Source organism: Asterias amurensis, chromosome 2 (genome assembly GCF_032118995.1).
Source record: "Asterias amurensis chromosome 2, ASM3211899v1".
In the NCBI taxonomy this organism is placed as follows: domain Eukaryota; kingdom Metazoa; phylum Echinodermata; class Asteroidea; order Forcipulatida; family Asteriidae; genus Asterias; species Asterias amurensis.
In genome coordinates this window covers 23,023,034-23,040,702 of record NC_092649.1, presented here as the reverse complement: position 1 = coordinate 23,040,702, position 17,669 = coordinate 23,023,034, and the positions used below count along the sequence as shown (strand labels likewise).

Genomic DNA, 17,669 nt, shown 5'->3' with positions numbered 1-17,669 from the left:
GAAGGAGGCAGATAAGGGCAAGGGAGCAAGGAAGGAGGCAGGTAAGGACAAGGGAGCAAGGAAGGAGGCAGATAAGGGCAAGGGAGCAAGGAAGGAGGCAGATAAGGACGGGGAGAGCAAGGAAGGAGGCAGATAAGGACAAGGGAGCAAGGAAGGAGGCAGATAAGGGCAAGGGAGCAAGGAAGGAGGCAGATAAGGACAAGGGAGCAAGGAAGGAGGCAGATAAGGGCAAGGGAGCAAGGAAGGAGGCAGATAAGGGCAAGGGAGCAAGGAAGGAGGCAGATAAGGGCAAGGGAGCAAGGAAGGAGGCAGATAAGGACAAGGGAGCAAGGAAGGAGGCAGATAAGGGCAAGGGAGCAAGGAAGGAGGCAGATAAGGGCAAGGGAGCAAGGAAGGAGGCAGATAAGGGCAAGGGAGCAAGGAAGGAGGCAGATAAGGACAAGGGAGCAAGGAAGGAGGCAGATAAGGGCAAGGGAGCAAGGAAGGAGGCAGATAAGGGCAAGGGAGCAAGGAAGGAGGCAGATAAGGGCAAGGGAGCAAGGAAGGAGGCAGATAAGGACAAGGGAGCAAGGAAGGAGGCAGATAAGGACAAGGGAGCAAGGAAGGAGGCAGATAAGGACAAGGGAGCAAGGAAGGAGGCAGATAAGGGCAAGGGAGCAAGGAAGGAGGCAGATAAGGGCAAGAGAGCAAGGAAGGAGGCAGGTAAGGACAAGGGAGCAAGGAAGGAGGCAGATAAGGGCAAGGGAGCAAGGAAGGAGGCAGATAAGGACGGGGAGAGCAAGGAAGGAGGCAGATAAGGACAAGGGAGCAAGGAAGGAGGCAGATAAGGGCAAGGGAGCAAGGAAGGAGGCAGATAAGGGCAAGGGAGCAAGGAAGGAGGCAGATAAGGACAAGGGAGCAAGGAAGGAGGCAGATAAGGACAAGGGAGCAAGGAAGGAGGCAGATAAGGACAAGGGAGCAAGGAAGGAGGCAGATAATGATAAGGGAGCAAGGAAGGAGGCAGATAAGGGCAAGGGAGCAAGGAAGGAGGCAGATAAGGACAAGGGAGCAAGGAAGGAGGCAGATAAGGGCAAGGGAGCAAGGAAGGAGGCAGATAAGGACAAGGGAGCAAGGAAGGAGGCAGATAAGGACAAGGGAGCAAGGAAGGAGGCAGATAAGGGCAAGGGAGCAAGGGCAAGGAAGGAGGCAGATAAGGACAAAGAAGCAAGGAAGGAGGCAGATAAGGACAATGAAGAAAGGAAGGAGGCAGATAATGATAATGAAGCAAGGAAGGAGGCACATTAGCAGGTTTATTAAATTATTACTGGACTTATAAGAAACTAGATGCTGGTCACTTACCTGATGACTGCTAACGTTACAGGACACTATCAATGGCCTTGACCTGTCACGTTAGCACTGGTTTTTTTTAGTGCTTATTAAATAATCTAGATGAGATATGACACTCAGTTTGAACATTATAAGTTATCACACAAGCGCGAGTGGAATACGGAAAAATATTTCCCGTATTTCCTTGAGCGCGTGTGATAAGGTATTTATCTTCAACCAAACTTGGTGCGTGACATAGAACACACAACACGCATGGTAGTGATATTAGCCGTGCAATATAGGTTTTTATCACAACTCCATTCTGCCAATCTGATTGGAGGATTAGCGCATACTTGAAGATAAAATTGATTTATAATAGTTTCACTTTGTTGGCATCAACTTGATGGATTATAATGCTTGTTTTAGTTTATTTTACAAACTTTATTAACTTTATATGCATAGTAATGTATTTTTATGCCCCGCCGGCAAAGCCAGCCGAAGGGGCATATAGTGTTTGCCTTGTCCTTCCGTGTGTGTGTGTGTGTGTGTACTTGTCATCGCTGCAAACCGAGCTCTTCGGTGTGAATACACACTCGCACATCGAGGACTTTTAGCACAGTGAGGACGTCCTCGCTTTGAAAAATTGTGATAAATGCAGCATTATAGCCAGTTTGGACGCCACTGAGATATCTAAGCTTTTGGGACTAATCCTCGGTTTACGTCATTTACGAGAGGAGTATGTGTGAGTTAACACAATTCTGTTGCCGGAGCGGTGGGTTGGCACTCTTGGATGGTTACATCGCCCTCTGTTGATATGAAGTTTCCTTCTTGTAGGTAGTAGAGGCGGCCATTTCTAAATCTGAACTCATTTATGCATGACGGTTAGCTTATTCGATTTGAGTCGGGTAGCGTGGCCGGTTGCAGCTGTCATGGGGACGCATCATAAACATTGAGTGCATTGCATCCACCAGGACCCTAGAGTCAACCATTCGACCCATGGCAGCTCTCGAGAGAAGACAAGAAATGGTGAGTGATCTGAGTGTAAACAAATTTCCCTGTAGGCCTAATCCTTATTACTGTACTGACTACATCACTATACTATATATATACAGTCGTTTGACCAGTTAACGATTCCTTACACTTGTCAACAAACACATAGTTAAATGATTTAGGACATGACCAATTTATGTTTATGCATGTGATTAAGAAATAACCCCTAAGAATACGTACCCCAGTTGGAATTCCACAAGTTCATTCAAACCAAAGTCAATTCGTACCCAAGTAAATTCGTACCCGAGTCAATACGTACCCACGTTCATTCGTAGCCAAGTCAATTCGTACCCGGGTGTACTGATACCCAAGTAAACTCGTACTTGAGTAAATACATTGGTTTGCTACTGATTCAGAATAGAAACAACCCATCCCTAACCGGTCAAATGGTTAACGGGTGACGATACTCTACTAGAAGCAACTAGTAATATTTGTGTCAATGATTGGGTGAGGGTGTTATGACACGGTCGCACTCAATACGGACAACTCACAACCCCTCACGACAACTCACGACAACGATTTTTAAATGCACTTTAACAGAACATTTGAACGTAATTCAACCATTAAATATGTGCACAAGAGTCATATGCATCAAAATCACTTTCAAACTGTGGAATAAATTGTATGTGTCACTGTAAAAAAGGTGTTTGTCACCCCGAATTTACTAACGAGCGGAAATATTCGCCATTTTATCTTTCTACGTACTTGGACGATTTTGTCTTGGTTTTAGCTGCTGATTGTTTCTTTCTTGTTAGTAACTAAGCCGCCACTCTTGAATTCGGAGTTAAAAGGGGCAAATAAAAAATAATATTGTTTTAAACTCCATGAAAGACATTTTTCACAAGAGTAAATACTCATGTTGCATATTGTATCACCCCTGCGGTATAATAGAATCGTCCAAGTGCGTTGAAAGACAACATGGCGGATATTGCCGTTCGTTACTAAATTCGGGGTCACAAACACCTTTTCTACAGTTACAAATACAATTGTTTCCACAGTTTGAAAGTGATTTGGGTGCATATGACTCTTGTGCATATATTGAATGTTTGACTTATGTGAAAATGTTCTGTGAAAGTGCACTGAAACATTGTTGTCGTGAGGGGTCGTGAGTTGTCGGTATTTAGTGCGACCCTTATGACATGTTCCACTAAACCGATCGACTTTGGTTCGATGAATAACGTATATGTGACATCATTTTTATGTCTTCTTTCTAGTATGAAGAAGGGGACAGCGTCATGGCACTGTGGCCTCCAAACTCGTCATGGTATCCAGCTGTAATCACCTCCATAACCAAAGGTATTTAAACAAGTATGATTACTTTTGTACTGTGGACACACGAAATTACAGTTCCACACCCTTATTGTGATCCACATCACGTGAAGAGCACGTTGTAAAGATGGCACAATGTTGTATGTTTCCCCCCCCCCCCAAATGAAATGAAAATTAATAAACCCGTTTGCCTTTCATTTTTCAGGGAAGTGGCTCATCAAGTACTGTGTGCGTTACACTGATGATGGCATCACACGCTCCTTATTTGAGCACCAGGTGAGTAAATGATGATGTCATGTATTAATTCCATCGATATTAATTGAATAACATGCTATGTGTCTTCATAATATTTTATGTTCTGTACAATTGAGACGTTTTTCCAAGGTTGACGTGATGAGGCAAACAAATGTGCTCTCTAAATGTAACAGAGTGCAAAAACACTTGCTGTTTATGGCAAGCGGGTCGCTTTATAGTAAAAGCTGCATAATAACCAATCCGTGCCACATTGAGTACAATGATCAACACAAATATGGCTCAAAATTGCATGGTATTCGTTTTACCTCGTCGACAAACACGGTCGGCCATTTATGGGAGTCAAAACTTGGACTCCCATAAATGGGCGACCGTGTTCGTTCGCGACGTAAAATGAAAACCGTGCAATTTGGAGTGATACTTGTGTGGATCCTTATATTCTACTTGTAAAACATCTTTCTAACCATATGCATTTTCTAACCATATTCAAACGCTGTTCATAGACCAACTCGACCGATCCAAGGCAACGTGTTCCTTTAAGTTCTGACTAGCTTAGTGCTTATGTATTATTTGCCTATCAATTTAAGGGCACGCTGATCCACTCAACCGTATATATTTAATTCGTGTCATAATCCTAATCATATCTCAGTGGTGTTAATTATGTCATTTATCTTTTCCTTGCTAGCTGGCCCATCAAACATCAGGTTTTCAGTCTGATACTTCAAGGTCTGTCAACCCCAACACCAATTGCAGGGATGACGATGACCAACAAGCTATTTTAGAAACTGCCGAGCTTCACCAAAGCAATGAAGCTGTAGGATGTGAAACAAATGATTCGAGTGAGAAGTGTGCCGTAACAGTCATGCAGACCGATAATGTCGGTGGACAAAGGAAATGGGACAAAAAACACTATTGCTTTTACTGTGATGAGCCTCAGGCCAAGTTACCCCGTCATCTTCAGTCACGTCACAAAGAGGAGAGGGAAGTTGTAGAGATAGCATCGGAGACCGACGTTAGTGCCCGCAAGAAACTTCTGTTATACATCCGCAATATTGGTAATCACAGACACAATTGCCAAGTCCTTAGAGAGGGAAAGGGTGTCCTTATTATAGTATACAGACCAAATCATGAGGCATCTCCACACGCATATGGACCATGCATACATTGTTATGGCTAGTACGTGCGTCTTGATCTTTGGCGTCATCAGTGCCCACTTAAGCCTGCGCTCCCTGCACAGACTGATGGTAGCAGTAGGACAGGTCGTGTTAGGGGGCGAGTAGCTAACAAGAGTGATTTGTTAAAACCACCCCCTGCTGGTGTATCTTTCCAGTTGAACAAGGTTCTTAGTTCTATGAGGAGAGACAATGTTGGTCTGATTGTCAAGAATGATTCTTTGATTCTGGAAGTTGCCAAACGTGAATACCTTAGACTTGGCCACGATGTTACACAACATGGCTACATTCGGAACACACTACGAGAACTTGGTCGTCTTGTTATACAACTGAGACAAAACACCCACCAACCAAATGCATCACTGGAAGTATTCGTGCATCCCCGCCATCTGAATGATATCGTCAAGGCTGTTCATGATGTCAACGGCTTCAGTGTAGGAAAACAGATGTATCACGTTCCATCTCTAGCACTCAAGACTGGACATTCCATCAAGAGATGTGCACTCATACTTCAAGCAAGTGCTTTAGAGTTTAATCTTAGGCAAAAAGCGGAACAGGCCGAACAGTTAAGGCAGTTATGTGAAATAAAGTGGCCAGAAGTTGTGTCAACCCACGCTCACAGAACACTGTACCAAGGAAAGCGCAACAAACCTGCTGATCTCCCCACAAATGCAGATGTGGTGAAAATCTCATCGTTCCTTCATGAAACTGGCAACAGGGAAGTGCAGCTCCTACACTCTGCTAAGGGCCATGAAGTTACAGCCACCAGCTTGGAAGAAATTGAATGAAGTCACACTGTGCCATCTCATTATCTTCAACCGCAGACGACAGGGGGAAGTATCCAAAATGAAACTTGAAGATTTTCACAAGCGCAGTAGTGCAACCATTGTGAATGGTGATTACGTGATGACTGATCTTGAACGGCACCTCTGTAAAATGTTCAAAGTCATTGAAATAGTTGGTAAGAGGGGCAGAACTGTTCCTGTGCTTCTTGGTACTGATGTGATGGCGTGGTTGAAGGCTCTGGTCGCAAATAGAAATGCAGCTGGAGTGGTACAAGACAATATTTTCTTATTCGCACAAAGTTGTTACGGAGGCTCAGGTCATATACGAGGAAGCGACTTTCTACGAGCATATGCAAATCAGGTGGGCCTTGAGAATGCTGATAGCATGCGGTCTACAAAGCTTCGTAAACATGTAGCGACTGTTTCACAAATTCTGGCCTTGAATGAACATCAGCTTGAAACACTTGCAGACTTCATGGGTCATGATTTGCGGGTCCATCGTGAGTACTACCAGTTGCCAGACACTGTCCAGAGGGTTACCAAACTGTCTAGACTTTTCCTCAGCTTGGAGAGAGGCAACTTGGTTTCGCAACATGGCAAATCTTTGGAGGAGTTGCATGGTACTGGAGGTAAACAAACCCGTTTTTAACTTGTCTTTCCAAATTAATTCAAACTGTGGTAACCCCCCCCATAACATTCATTCACTGTACAACCTCCCCCCCCCCACCCCCCCCCCCCCAATGGATTGGCCAACATGTTTAGGTGTGTGCGGCAAAAAGCAAGCATACCTAAATGTTACGATTGCTCTTTGTTTTTTGGGCCTGATAACTCGGCCTGTGGCCATCATCACCTAACCCCCCCCCCCCTTTTGAACATCATTCACTGTACACCCAAACCCCACACACCCAACCCAACGGATTGGCCCACATTTTTATTTGTGTGCCAGAAAGCAATCAAAGCTAACTGTAGAAGTTTCATTTCTTTTTATTGCAGAAGGCTTCACCAGTGATGAGGACTACAGTGATTCAGGTGACTCGTGTGACCCAGCTTTGGAGGACAGTGTTGATGACAGTAAGTTTGTAATATTTGTGACTGCCTATATCTCTTGTAGGTCTCTTGCATATGCTGGTCCTATTCCCTGTTGACCCCCCCCTAGACCAAAATGCGATAAGATGCTTTCAACAAATTTAAGGTGTCATGCACCACCAAAGTACAGTCATAACCTAAAGTAACTCTGTAGGCACAGCCAAGTGATTAGCCCATCTCGGCAACTAATTTTGTACGGTAGCATGAAACAAGATGGCTGCTTCTTGTCAGGCATTTTCTGCAGGTACCTTTATTGCATTCTTTTGTGCTCAATTGCGTATTGATTTACTGGAGGAGTAAATGTCACATCGGTAAAATGAACATATTGAGGTTATTTATACGCCCCATTTGATTATGTTGACTAATTTACCTCTTCTTTCCTGTGTGTTGTAGGAAGGTCACCAACCCAAACGGATCCAGCTCCAAAAGATCGACAAGTCAAGCGTCGACAATTCAAGCGACGCCCCTGGACTGCCCAGGAAAAGAAAGACGTCACCGAGGGCTTGCAGAGATTCATTTTGCTGAAGAAGATTCCAGGAAAACGTGACGTTGAATCGTCCTGTCCTGTGGCATTGCAGACCAGAACTTGGAGAAACATCAAGGACTTTTGTAGAAACACGATGACACTTAAACAAATTTAACGTCTCATGCACCACCAAAGTACAGTCATAACCTAGAGTGACTCTGTAGGCACAGCCAAATTATTAGTCTAGACCTTTGGCCTGCCCCCCCCCCCCCCCCAAAGAACAAGAAAATACATGTACCACCCCCAACAACATTTCCTAGAAGGCCAGTATACACATTGACATTAGTGAACCGCAAGAAAAAGGATTCATGTGTTATGTCCTCACATCGATAGGTACCATTCGACTTTTGGCAATGTCCTCCATTGGATAGTATGAAAAGTATGTCCTCAATCTGCAGTGTACACATGTATTGGTGTGTGTGTGTGTGTGTGTGTGTAAATCATCCTTGTCCGAGCGATATCTCAAGAAGGACTTGGTGTATCGACTCCAAACCTGGTTTGTGGATTGGTCATGGGATCCCCTAGAAGCCTGTTGATTTTGGACCCCCTCAGATTAATATTAAGCTTGTTATGGCTAAAACAAAAGAAATGTTGTCCGAGCGATATCTCAAGAAGGACTTGTTCTCAAATCCAAACTTGGTTTGTGGATTGGTCATGGGATCCCCTAGAAGCCTATTGATTTTGAAACCCCTCAGATAAATATTAGGCTCGTTCAATGAGGGCGCCCTTGTCAATGGCTGCACTTGTATCTTTTTAGCTCTGTTAATCTCCGCTGTTTTTATAACATTTCTCCATCTGTAACAAGTTTGTCTACTCCAAGTGTGAACTGTTGCGTTTTGTAAGTACCTTTGTCATACTGTACCCGTTTTGTGGATATGGATTGAGACCGGAAAGTGATACTTCAGCTACTTTCTTTTTCGCACATCAATCGTTTTGAACCAATGCTACGTGACCACTGGATACCAGACATCCTACAGTTAAGAAACATGACTTTATCTAGACCCATCACTACAGTAACTGCCTAATGGAGAGATTAACGTATAGCTCTAGCTACCTCAAAAGCCTCAACATTAACAATAAAAACGGGGTTTCTTCCAACTAAGACATACTGAGCAAATGTCTAGAGATCCAAAATGTTGCAAAAGAACTAAACGTGGCTGTCGTTCTGGGAAACTTCTACAAAGGAGAATTGAGGTAATTGTGAGACCTTGATCTGTCAAACCAACCTCGTACCCACGTCTACCCTCAGTGCTCTCAGTGCCGATGTGCTACAAACAAAAACCTGCTGGAACTACAGTACTACTAGCAGGAATTGCCCAAAACTGAGCTCCCTCCCAGGCTTTTTTCTTACAAACATTCGTTCAACCATGAATAAAGTTGATGAACTTGAAGCAATCCTCAGGCAGCCATATCCCTCCCCAATTGACATTGCTGTTTTTACAGAAACCTGGCAGTCAAACATGATCACTGATGACTAGCGATTTATGTTAGAGACAACATCCCTGCTATGGTTCTTACCAACATTACAGTGCCCGAAGAGCTTGAATGCCTGTGGCTACAGGTCCGACCCCATAGGCTCCCACGTCAAGTACGAGTGTGATTGTTTGTGCAGTTTACATTCCACCTAAATCGGTACATCAGCAAACTCTGGTTTATCACATTGTCAGAACCCTCAATCTACTGAAATCAAAACATCCAGATGTGGGCCTAGTGATTTTAGGGGATCTCAACAGAACTGACAGCAACCCTATATGCAGAGCCCCTGCCCTGAAGCAGGTTGTGGACAAACCTACAAGAAACGATGCGATCTTGGACGTTATCATTACTAACATTAAGAACCTGTACAGCAGTCCAGTTGTAAGTACCCCGGTTGGCCAGAGTGATCATAACACTTTATATTGGTCTCCCAGTGGAAACAAGATTGTGAATGGTGTCCATGTAAGATCTGTCAGACCACTCCCCAAACCGAGCATGCATGAATTTGGCAGATGGATAACAGCTCATCAATGGGAAGAGGTTTTGAATGCTACTAGTACTGATGAAAAATCTGATGCTTTTTATTCCACGATCAATGCTGCACTGGATCTTCACTTTCCTACCAAAATAGTCAAGCTTCACACTAATGACAAACCATGGATCACTGCTGAAATCAAGGTCCTCATCAAAAAACGTCAGGTTGCATTTGCTGAGAAGAACAAAGTCAACCACTTAACAAAGTCAACCACGCCATCAGTCGAGCCAAAAAGTCGTTCTTCCAAATTCGTCTCCAAGGCCTAAAATCCAGTGATCCATCAGGCTGGCATAAAGGAATCCAAATGATCACCAATAAGACTCAGAAGCCCACTGTGATTTCCGTCCCAGGCATACCCTAGAATGATGACAAAGCTATCGCCGAGGCAATTAACCTGGACTTTGCTTCTGTCTGTCAAAGCAGGCCCCCTATCAATCTGAAGGAACTGCCTGCTTACCTACCTGCAGAACCTACAACTCAAATCAAAGTATGGGATATGTACAATGCTCTCAAAAAAATATGTGCCAAGAAATCAGCAGGCCCTGATGGGCTCCCAGGAAAACTAATCAAAGAATTTGCATGTGAGCTCAGCATACCTGTTTCTGATATATTCAATTCGTCTCTTGTTGAGGGTTGCGTACCACAGATTTGGAAGGATGCAACTGTCGTGCCAATTCCTAAAGAAACACCAGCCACCATCACAAAGCTGAGACCTATTTCACTAATTGCTCTCCTAGCAAAAGTATGCGAAGGATTCGTCTCAAAATGGGTGCTTGAAGATATCCACACATAAGAACAACACACACAGTATGGGTCTTCGCAATGCTACTAAATATACGGTGCCTAAACATAGGACTAAGCGTTATGGCAACAGTGCAATTCCATGCCTTACTAAACTTTTAAACCAATCCTCTTAGACTGGAGCTTCCATATTTGCTTTTGTTTTATTGGGGTGCGTGTGGACTGTATATATTATTTTCAATGCTATAGTATAGCCTCATAAATGAGGGTCTTCCACATCCTATAAACTGTTTGTTTATTTTTTCTGTTTTATCAAATTTGTTTTCCCTTTTTTGCTATCATTGTTTTTGTCATCTGTTCAGCTTTTAACTGCTAGGGTTTCTCTTTTTTAGCTGGTTTATTTCATAGTGGTGTTTCAGTGTATAAGAGGGTTCCCCCAACACCCTGTGCATTTTTTAGTGTTTTTGTAGTGGTTATCTTATATCTATTTTTACTTTTGTGGTCTTCTTACATGTATATAATGTTCCTTTGTACCCCGCGGTGGTGCAATTTTTTTAACAAATTTTTTTGTCTATGCTATTTTTATCAATACTGTTATCTTGTAATGCCACATTATTCAGCTTCGTGCTGCCAGTTGGTTCTTTAATAAAAATGAATAAATGAATGAATGAATAAATGAAAATGGCTGAAACAAAAGAAATGTTGTCCGAGCGATATCTCAAGAAGGACTTGGCGTATCAACTCCAAACTTGGTTTGTGGATTGGTCATGGGATCCCCTAGAAGCCTATTGTTTTTGGACCCCCTCAAATATTAAGCTTATTTTGGCTAAAACCATAACTAAAAAAGGACTTGGTTTAGCAACTCCTATCTCAGCGGGGCATTTGTGTTGTCAACATACCATTCTTGTTTAAGAACAAAAACGCTTAAAAACTGGAAAACATAAAAAGTTATATTTTTTTTTTTAATTTTAATCAACAGATTGGATGTATCTCTTGTTTCACCCATTCCCAAAGTGGCAGAAACGATTTTAAATTTTTACTCATGTGTAGGTTACTGGCCCCTTTTATTGTGTTTCCTGTCATATCTACTGCACTGAGTGTCAACAAAGCATGCCTTCTTTTGCTGTTAGACCTGTCCGCAGCTTTCGACACTATCGACCAAGATCGCATTATGTGTGTCCTCAAAAGGCAATTTGGTGTTGTAGGCAAAGCCAAAGCATGGTTTGCATCATACAATTCTCATCGCTCCCAGCACATCAACATTGGCGCCTTCACATCTGATGAATTCCCTCTGAGATTTGGTGTTCCACAAGGGTATGTTCTTGGCCCCATACTGTTCAATGTATACACTGCGCCACTTGAAGCCGTCATCACATCCCATGAAGTACACTACCATAAATATGCAGATGACATCCAGCTATACGTCTTCTACAATCCAAACATTGACAGTGATCTTGAACAAGCAAAACATCACCTCTCTTCGTGCACGAGTGCAATTCGTAACTGGATGACCACAAACCTCAAACTGAATGACACGAAAACAGAGTTTCTTCAAATAATGTCCCCACACCAACTATGCGAGTTCGGCTCAACCAACATTGTCATTGGTGAAACAATAGTCCAGAAACCTCGGCGTAACACTCGATCGCCACCTATCCTTGAGTGCTCAGGTATCAGCCGTTTGCAAGAAGTGCAACTTTCACCTCCATCGAATAAAGTACATAAGGAAATACCTGACCACATCTTCATGTCACACTGTTATCCAGTCTCTGGTTGTCTCAAACATCGACTACTGTAATGCCATCCTCTACTGGGCTACAGGTTGTCAAATTCCAACACATCACCCCCATCCTTCAACAACTCCATTGGCTTCCGGTTTCGGACAGAATCAAGTTCAAAATAATGCTCTTTGTTTGGAAATGCCTTCACTGCTCTGCACCTGTCTACCTCAACAATCTTCTCTCTATATATCATCGTGAAAGCCGACTCCATAAACTGGACAACGCAACAAAACTTACTCCCACCATCTGTATGAAAGTGGTTGGTCAGGGTGCCTTTGGTTATAGTGGCCCCAACCTATGGAACAAACTCCCTCCAGAAATCCGGCAGTCTGACTCAATCATGACATTAAAAAAACTGTTGAAGACCAATTTGTTCAGAGCCCTTTAATTTGTTTATTGTTAATTCTCTGTTTGTTCAACGCCTTGATCAAGTGTATAGGATATGTGCGCTTTATAAGAACTTTGTATTATTATTATTGGAGCATAATAAAAAACAAATTTCAACAGGCAGTTGCATGCCTGTGATGTACAGATTGAGGAAATATTAACTATATGAAATATTGATGTCTGTAGAAGAGACTATTTAAGCAAAAGGGAAATGTATGTTGAAAACGTCTTGAATGAAGACTATTTGTTGTACTCAAAGCTTTTTTCGTGCTCTACGGCTAAATATTGATTTGTCAAGGCATATACACTACACGAGGTGATGTACGTGCAATGTTTATGCACACTACCAATGGGGGATTACGTAGTTCTTGGTGAGTCTGGAAAATCACTTCAATTTTTGCAAGGTAGTGTGGTCAAAATCAAACGACTTGTACATTTCCAAAAACCAGCGCTGTTTTAGTTTGGAGTCGCCATGCAAACCGTCATGTAAATGGGCAAAGTGATTTCTTTCGTTACTTGTAGATTTTCCACACCTTGTTCTCTTTTCAACTTTACGTATTGTATTGTGCCAGGACAATTATCTCAATAAGACTCCACCCTGTGGAATGCTATTGTGTGAGATAATTTTCTTGTTTACCTCATCTATAACAGTCGTGATTATGCTGAAACTTTTCAATTCAATTCAATTCAATTCAATTCAAGGATACATTTATTTCCATACTCTCATAAAAGAATAACAACAGTTACATGTATTACGGAGTAAAGCAAAACATTTCTTTAAGTAAGAGTAAACATGAATAAATAAATAGAGTACGGGGCCGTTTTGGTAAGCATAAGTTTGTAAAAAACAGCCAGACAAACAGACAGACAGACAGAGACACAGACAGACAGACAAAAAGGACAGATGAACATAATACATGACACAACAAACTCGTAATAGAAGCGACAAGATGGCAGAACAGTTAAAGTTGAAAATAAATAAGACAAGTATTGAAGAGATGGATGTGGTTCAATTACATAGAATGGTAAGCTATGATACATAATGGGAGATAATGTCACACTTGAAAGCAGACTTAAAAAGACTCACGGACCGCTTAGATCTAATGCGTTCATCCCTATGGCATTCCACACACGAGGACCAAAGAAGCGGATTGTGTTCATAGAGTAAGTGGTGTGTGTGAATGGAACATAAAGATTAGTGCAGGATCTAGTGGAGTAGCTGTGAGTTTGCTTAACAGACTTGAAGAAGGAAGAGATGACGTCTGGAAGAAGATTATTATTGAATTTAAACATAAATATCCCCGTGTGGAGCTTATTAATATCAGTGACAGTGAGTGTGCAATTGTGCGAAAAGAACTACTGAATGTTCTCTGTAAGATGAGAAAGTACAGATGCGAATAGCCCTTTTTTGAGAAATAGCCACTTGAAGAGCGCAATTTGGTAGTATTCACACATGCCCAGACAATGTTACAGTAATTTAGGTGAGGAAAGATAAGAGTATTGTAAAGAAGAGCAAGCGAAGAGGCAGGCAGGAAACGACGTATCTTGGAGATAACGCCAGAATTACAACAGACCACTTTATTGACAGAAGAGATATTGCTCAGACCAAGATAATTTTGAGTCAATAATGACCCCAAGAAATATAGTTGAAGAAACTCTGGTTATTGCAATGTCCTCAATGATCACTGGAGGTAAATTAGAGAAGAAGATGAAATTGGTTTTGGCATGGTGTATGGAAAGTTTGTTTGCCTTAAACCAAAGAGAGACCTGACATAATTCAGTGTTGAGTGTGTTGAATAAGGAGGAAAGTGGACGGTTAGAGTAGAAAATAGTTGTATCATCTGCAAACAATGTGAAAGAAAGAAAGGTTGGATGAGCAATAGAGATCATTAATGTACAGAAGAAATAGGATCGGCCCAAGGATGGAGCCCTGAGGAACACCATGCTTAATATTTAAGCGAACAGAATCGCAGCCCTTATAGAAGTAAACTGGTGTCTATTAGCAAGATAGTCGGAGAACCATTGCAGTGCAATTCCCCTGATGCCATAGTGTTCAAGTTTGGAAAGAAGAAAAGAGAGGTCAATAGTATCAAAGGCTTTAGAGAGGTCTATGAAAACACTGACTGCATGCATTTTATTATTTAATGCATGAGAAACATTGTCAACAAATTTAATAAGGGCCAAGACGGTGGAATGTTTAGATCTAAAGCCATGATGATCGAACAGAAGATGAAATTGAGAAATGAAGCTAGAAACGAGGAAGAATAGAGATAGGTCTGTAATTATTAATGTTGCTCTTATCCCCGTTTTGAAGATGGGAATGATTTTTGCAACCTTTAGAGTAAGAGGCACAGATCCACTTAGAAAGGGGAGGTTGAAGATGTGAGCGAGAGATTCAGCAATAGAGGGAAGAACAGATTTCATAACAGTAGAACTAATACCTTCAAAACCGCAGCTGTACCCTTTTTTATGTCTTTACCGATATGTAGGATTTCTTGTGCATTAGTGGGAGTTAAGAAAAGGGAGAAGTCATTAGGATTGTGCATGTAATCTGAGAAGTGCGCTCGAGAAGAGGGTATTTTTTTTGCAAGAGAAGAACCAATGTTAGTAAAGAAGTTGTTAAAAGAATTGGAGATATCATGAGGTTGTGACACAAAGTTTTCACCATCCATAGTGTAGCTATCTGGAAGCGAGGACTCTTTACGTTTACCCAGAATGCCATTTATCTCAAGCCACATGTTTTTAAGGTTGCCCTTGTGATGATCGAGCTTATCTGCATAATATTGCTTCTTAGCTAAACGTATAGTGGCAGTGAGACGATTACGGTAGATCTTATAAAACTGCTTATTGTCCTCAGTGGGCTTGGGCAGATAACGCCTGTGAAGTCTGTTTTAAAATGGACATGAGTTCACTATAGACTGGGTGATCCATGGTTGATTTTTTGTCGATGCCCCAATAATTTTGGTTACAAGAGGAAAATTGCTATTGAAGCGAGATGTGAAGATAGAAAGAAAAGAATCGCAAGCAGTGTTGACTGCTGAAGCTTCATAAACGTCATTCCAATCAACGCCATTGAGTTCGCACCTGAAAGAGTTCAGGGAGTTGCTGTTTACATGTATGTTCCTAGAAAGGAAGGTTTTCTCAGGAAGCGCAGACTTTTGAAAACAAGAGGCAGTCATCTGGAAAAGAGGATAATGATCAGAGATATCAGAGTACAAAAGACCAGCTGTAATAGCAAGATCAGAGTTAGTAAGAATGTTGTCAATCATAGAGGCAGTGTGTGGGGTGATGCGGGTGGGTTTGGTAATCAGAGGGTGGAAGCCATATGAATAAAACGTATTGACAAATTGGTCTGTGGGCGCTTGATCTTCACAATTGAGCAAATTAAGATTGAAGTCACCCATTATGTAGCAAAGCTTCCCCTCCTTATTAATCCTTTCAAGGCATGAATCAAAACATCTGTTAAAGTCATCAAGTGGAGTACCAGGAGCCCTGTAGACATTCCCAACGATTAAGTTACAAGCATTGTCTCGCTGAATTTCAGTGAAAATTGATTCAAGTAAGCCATCTTGGGAAGGCATGAGATCGTTCCGAATAGAGAAATTGAGCGAGTTGCTTTAAAACACGGCTACCCCTCCGCCGGGTCTTGAAGACCGCAATGAGTGAATAAGGTGGTCATGTTTCATATGTACATACGACGGAGGGGCTTCTTTAAACCATGTTTCATATGTACATACGACGGAGGGGCTTCTTTAAACCATGTTTCATATGTACATACGACGGAGGGGCTTCTTTAAACCATGTTTCATATGTACATACGACGGAGGGGCTTCTTTAAACCATGTTTCATATGTACATACGACGGAGGGGCTTCTTTAAACCATGTTTCATATGTACATACGACGGAGGGGCTTCTTTAAACCATGTTTCATATGTACATACGACGGAGGGGCTTCTTTAAACCATGTTTCATATGTACATACGACGGAGGGGCTTCTTTAAACCATGTTTCATATGTACATACGACGGAGGGGCTTCTTTAAACCATGTTTCATATGTACATACGACGGAGGGGCTTCTTTAAACCATGTTTCATATGTACATACGACGGAGGGGCTTCTTTAAACCATGTTTCATATGTACATACGACGGAGGGGCTTCTTTAAACCATGTTTCATATGTACATACGACGGAGGGGCTTCTTTAAACCATGTTTCATATGTACATACGACGGAGGGGCTTCTTTAAACCATGTTTCATATGTACATACGACGGAGGGGCTTCTTTAAACCATGTTTCATATGTACATACGACGGAGGGGCTTCTTTAAACCATGTTTCATATGTACATACGACGGAGGGGCTTCTTTAAACCATGTTTCATATGTACATACGACGGAGGGGCTTCTTTAAACCATGTTTCATATGTACATACGACGGAGGGGCTTCTTTAAACCATGTTTCATATGTACATACGACGGAGGGGCTTCTTTAAACCATGTTTCATATGTACATACGACGGAGGGGCTTCTTTAAACCATGTTTCATATGTACATACGACGGAGGGGCTTCTTTAAACCATGTTTCATATGTACATACGACGGAGGGGCTTCTTTAAACCATGTTTCATATGTACATACGACGGAGGGGCTTCTCTAAACCATGTTTCGTAAAACCGTAAATTGAAAAGGAATGGTCCAAGGTGGCTAAGAAATCTTGAATTTCAAAGAAATGTCTACAGAGGCTCCTTGAGTTCATGTAATAAATGGAAAAATCGCCATGAGAAGAATCAATATTGTTGAATTGTTGAATTGCTGGGAGTCAAAATAATCACAAGAATTGCTTTTGAATGTCGACCTCTGAAATGATTGGCACACATAGCTTTTTGATGGTTTGAAATTTAGCAAACGAGGCGGGAGGAATAGTGGTAAAAGTTACTAGAGTATTTGCTCTCGCCGTTAAAATGGTGTTCTCAAAATTACTCAGTTGTTGAAACAAGCTCTCTGATGTATGATTAGAAGATTTCAATACACGGTATTCATGTGTTAAAACAAATGCAAATGAAGTGAGATCATTAATGCCAGCTGCTAGGCGTACAACCACAATGTCCTTAGCACCGTATGAACTGAGTCTATGAATGGTAGGTCCTACCAGGTTATAAATTTTGGCACCATGTAAAGTAACATTGTCAATTGTAAAATGAAATGCTCTATCTTTTAGGCTTAGAATATTTGGAAAACTTATTGCCTCTAGAATCAGCAACAAACAAAAATCTTATAACAGTACTGTTAATGTTCAATGTCAG

General features: G+C 41.9%; 3 protein-coding genes and 1 pseudogene across 3 annotated transcripts in view; 2 read left to right on the top strand and 2 right to left on the bottom strand.

Annotated features, from left to right (window-relative positions):
- The window catches only part of LOC139954245 (U6 snRNA-associated Sm-like protein LSm3), a 514,674-nt gene extending 505,777 nt beyond the window's left edge, over nucleotides 1–8,897 (bottom strand). The window contains exon 1 of the mRNA XM_071953964.1: nucleotides 8,887–8,897. The gene's annotated coding sequence lies outside the window, so the exon portion shown is untranslated. The remainder of the gene's footprint in view (nucleotides 1–8,886) is intronic.
- LOC139954241 (mitogen-activated protein kinase 14B-like) overlaps nucleotides 1–17,669 on the top strand; it is a 117,094-nt gene that overhangs the window by 25,095 nt on the left and 74,330 nt on the right. The window lies entirely within an intron of this gene.
- LOC139954242 (uncharacterized) lies at nucleotides 5,895–7,560 on the top strand. The gene is made up of 3 exons (XM_071953962.1): nucleotides 5,895–6,462; nucleotides 6,827–6,904; nucleotides 7,313–7,560. The coding sequence occupies exons 1-3, from the start codon at nucleotides 5,895–5,897 to the stop codon at nucleotides 7,558–7,560; spliced, it is 894 nt and encodes a 297-aa protein (XP_071810063.1).
- On the bottom strand, nucleotides 14,614–15,946 carry LOC139934089 (uncharacterized; annotated as a pseudogene).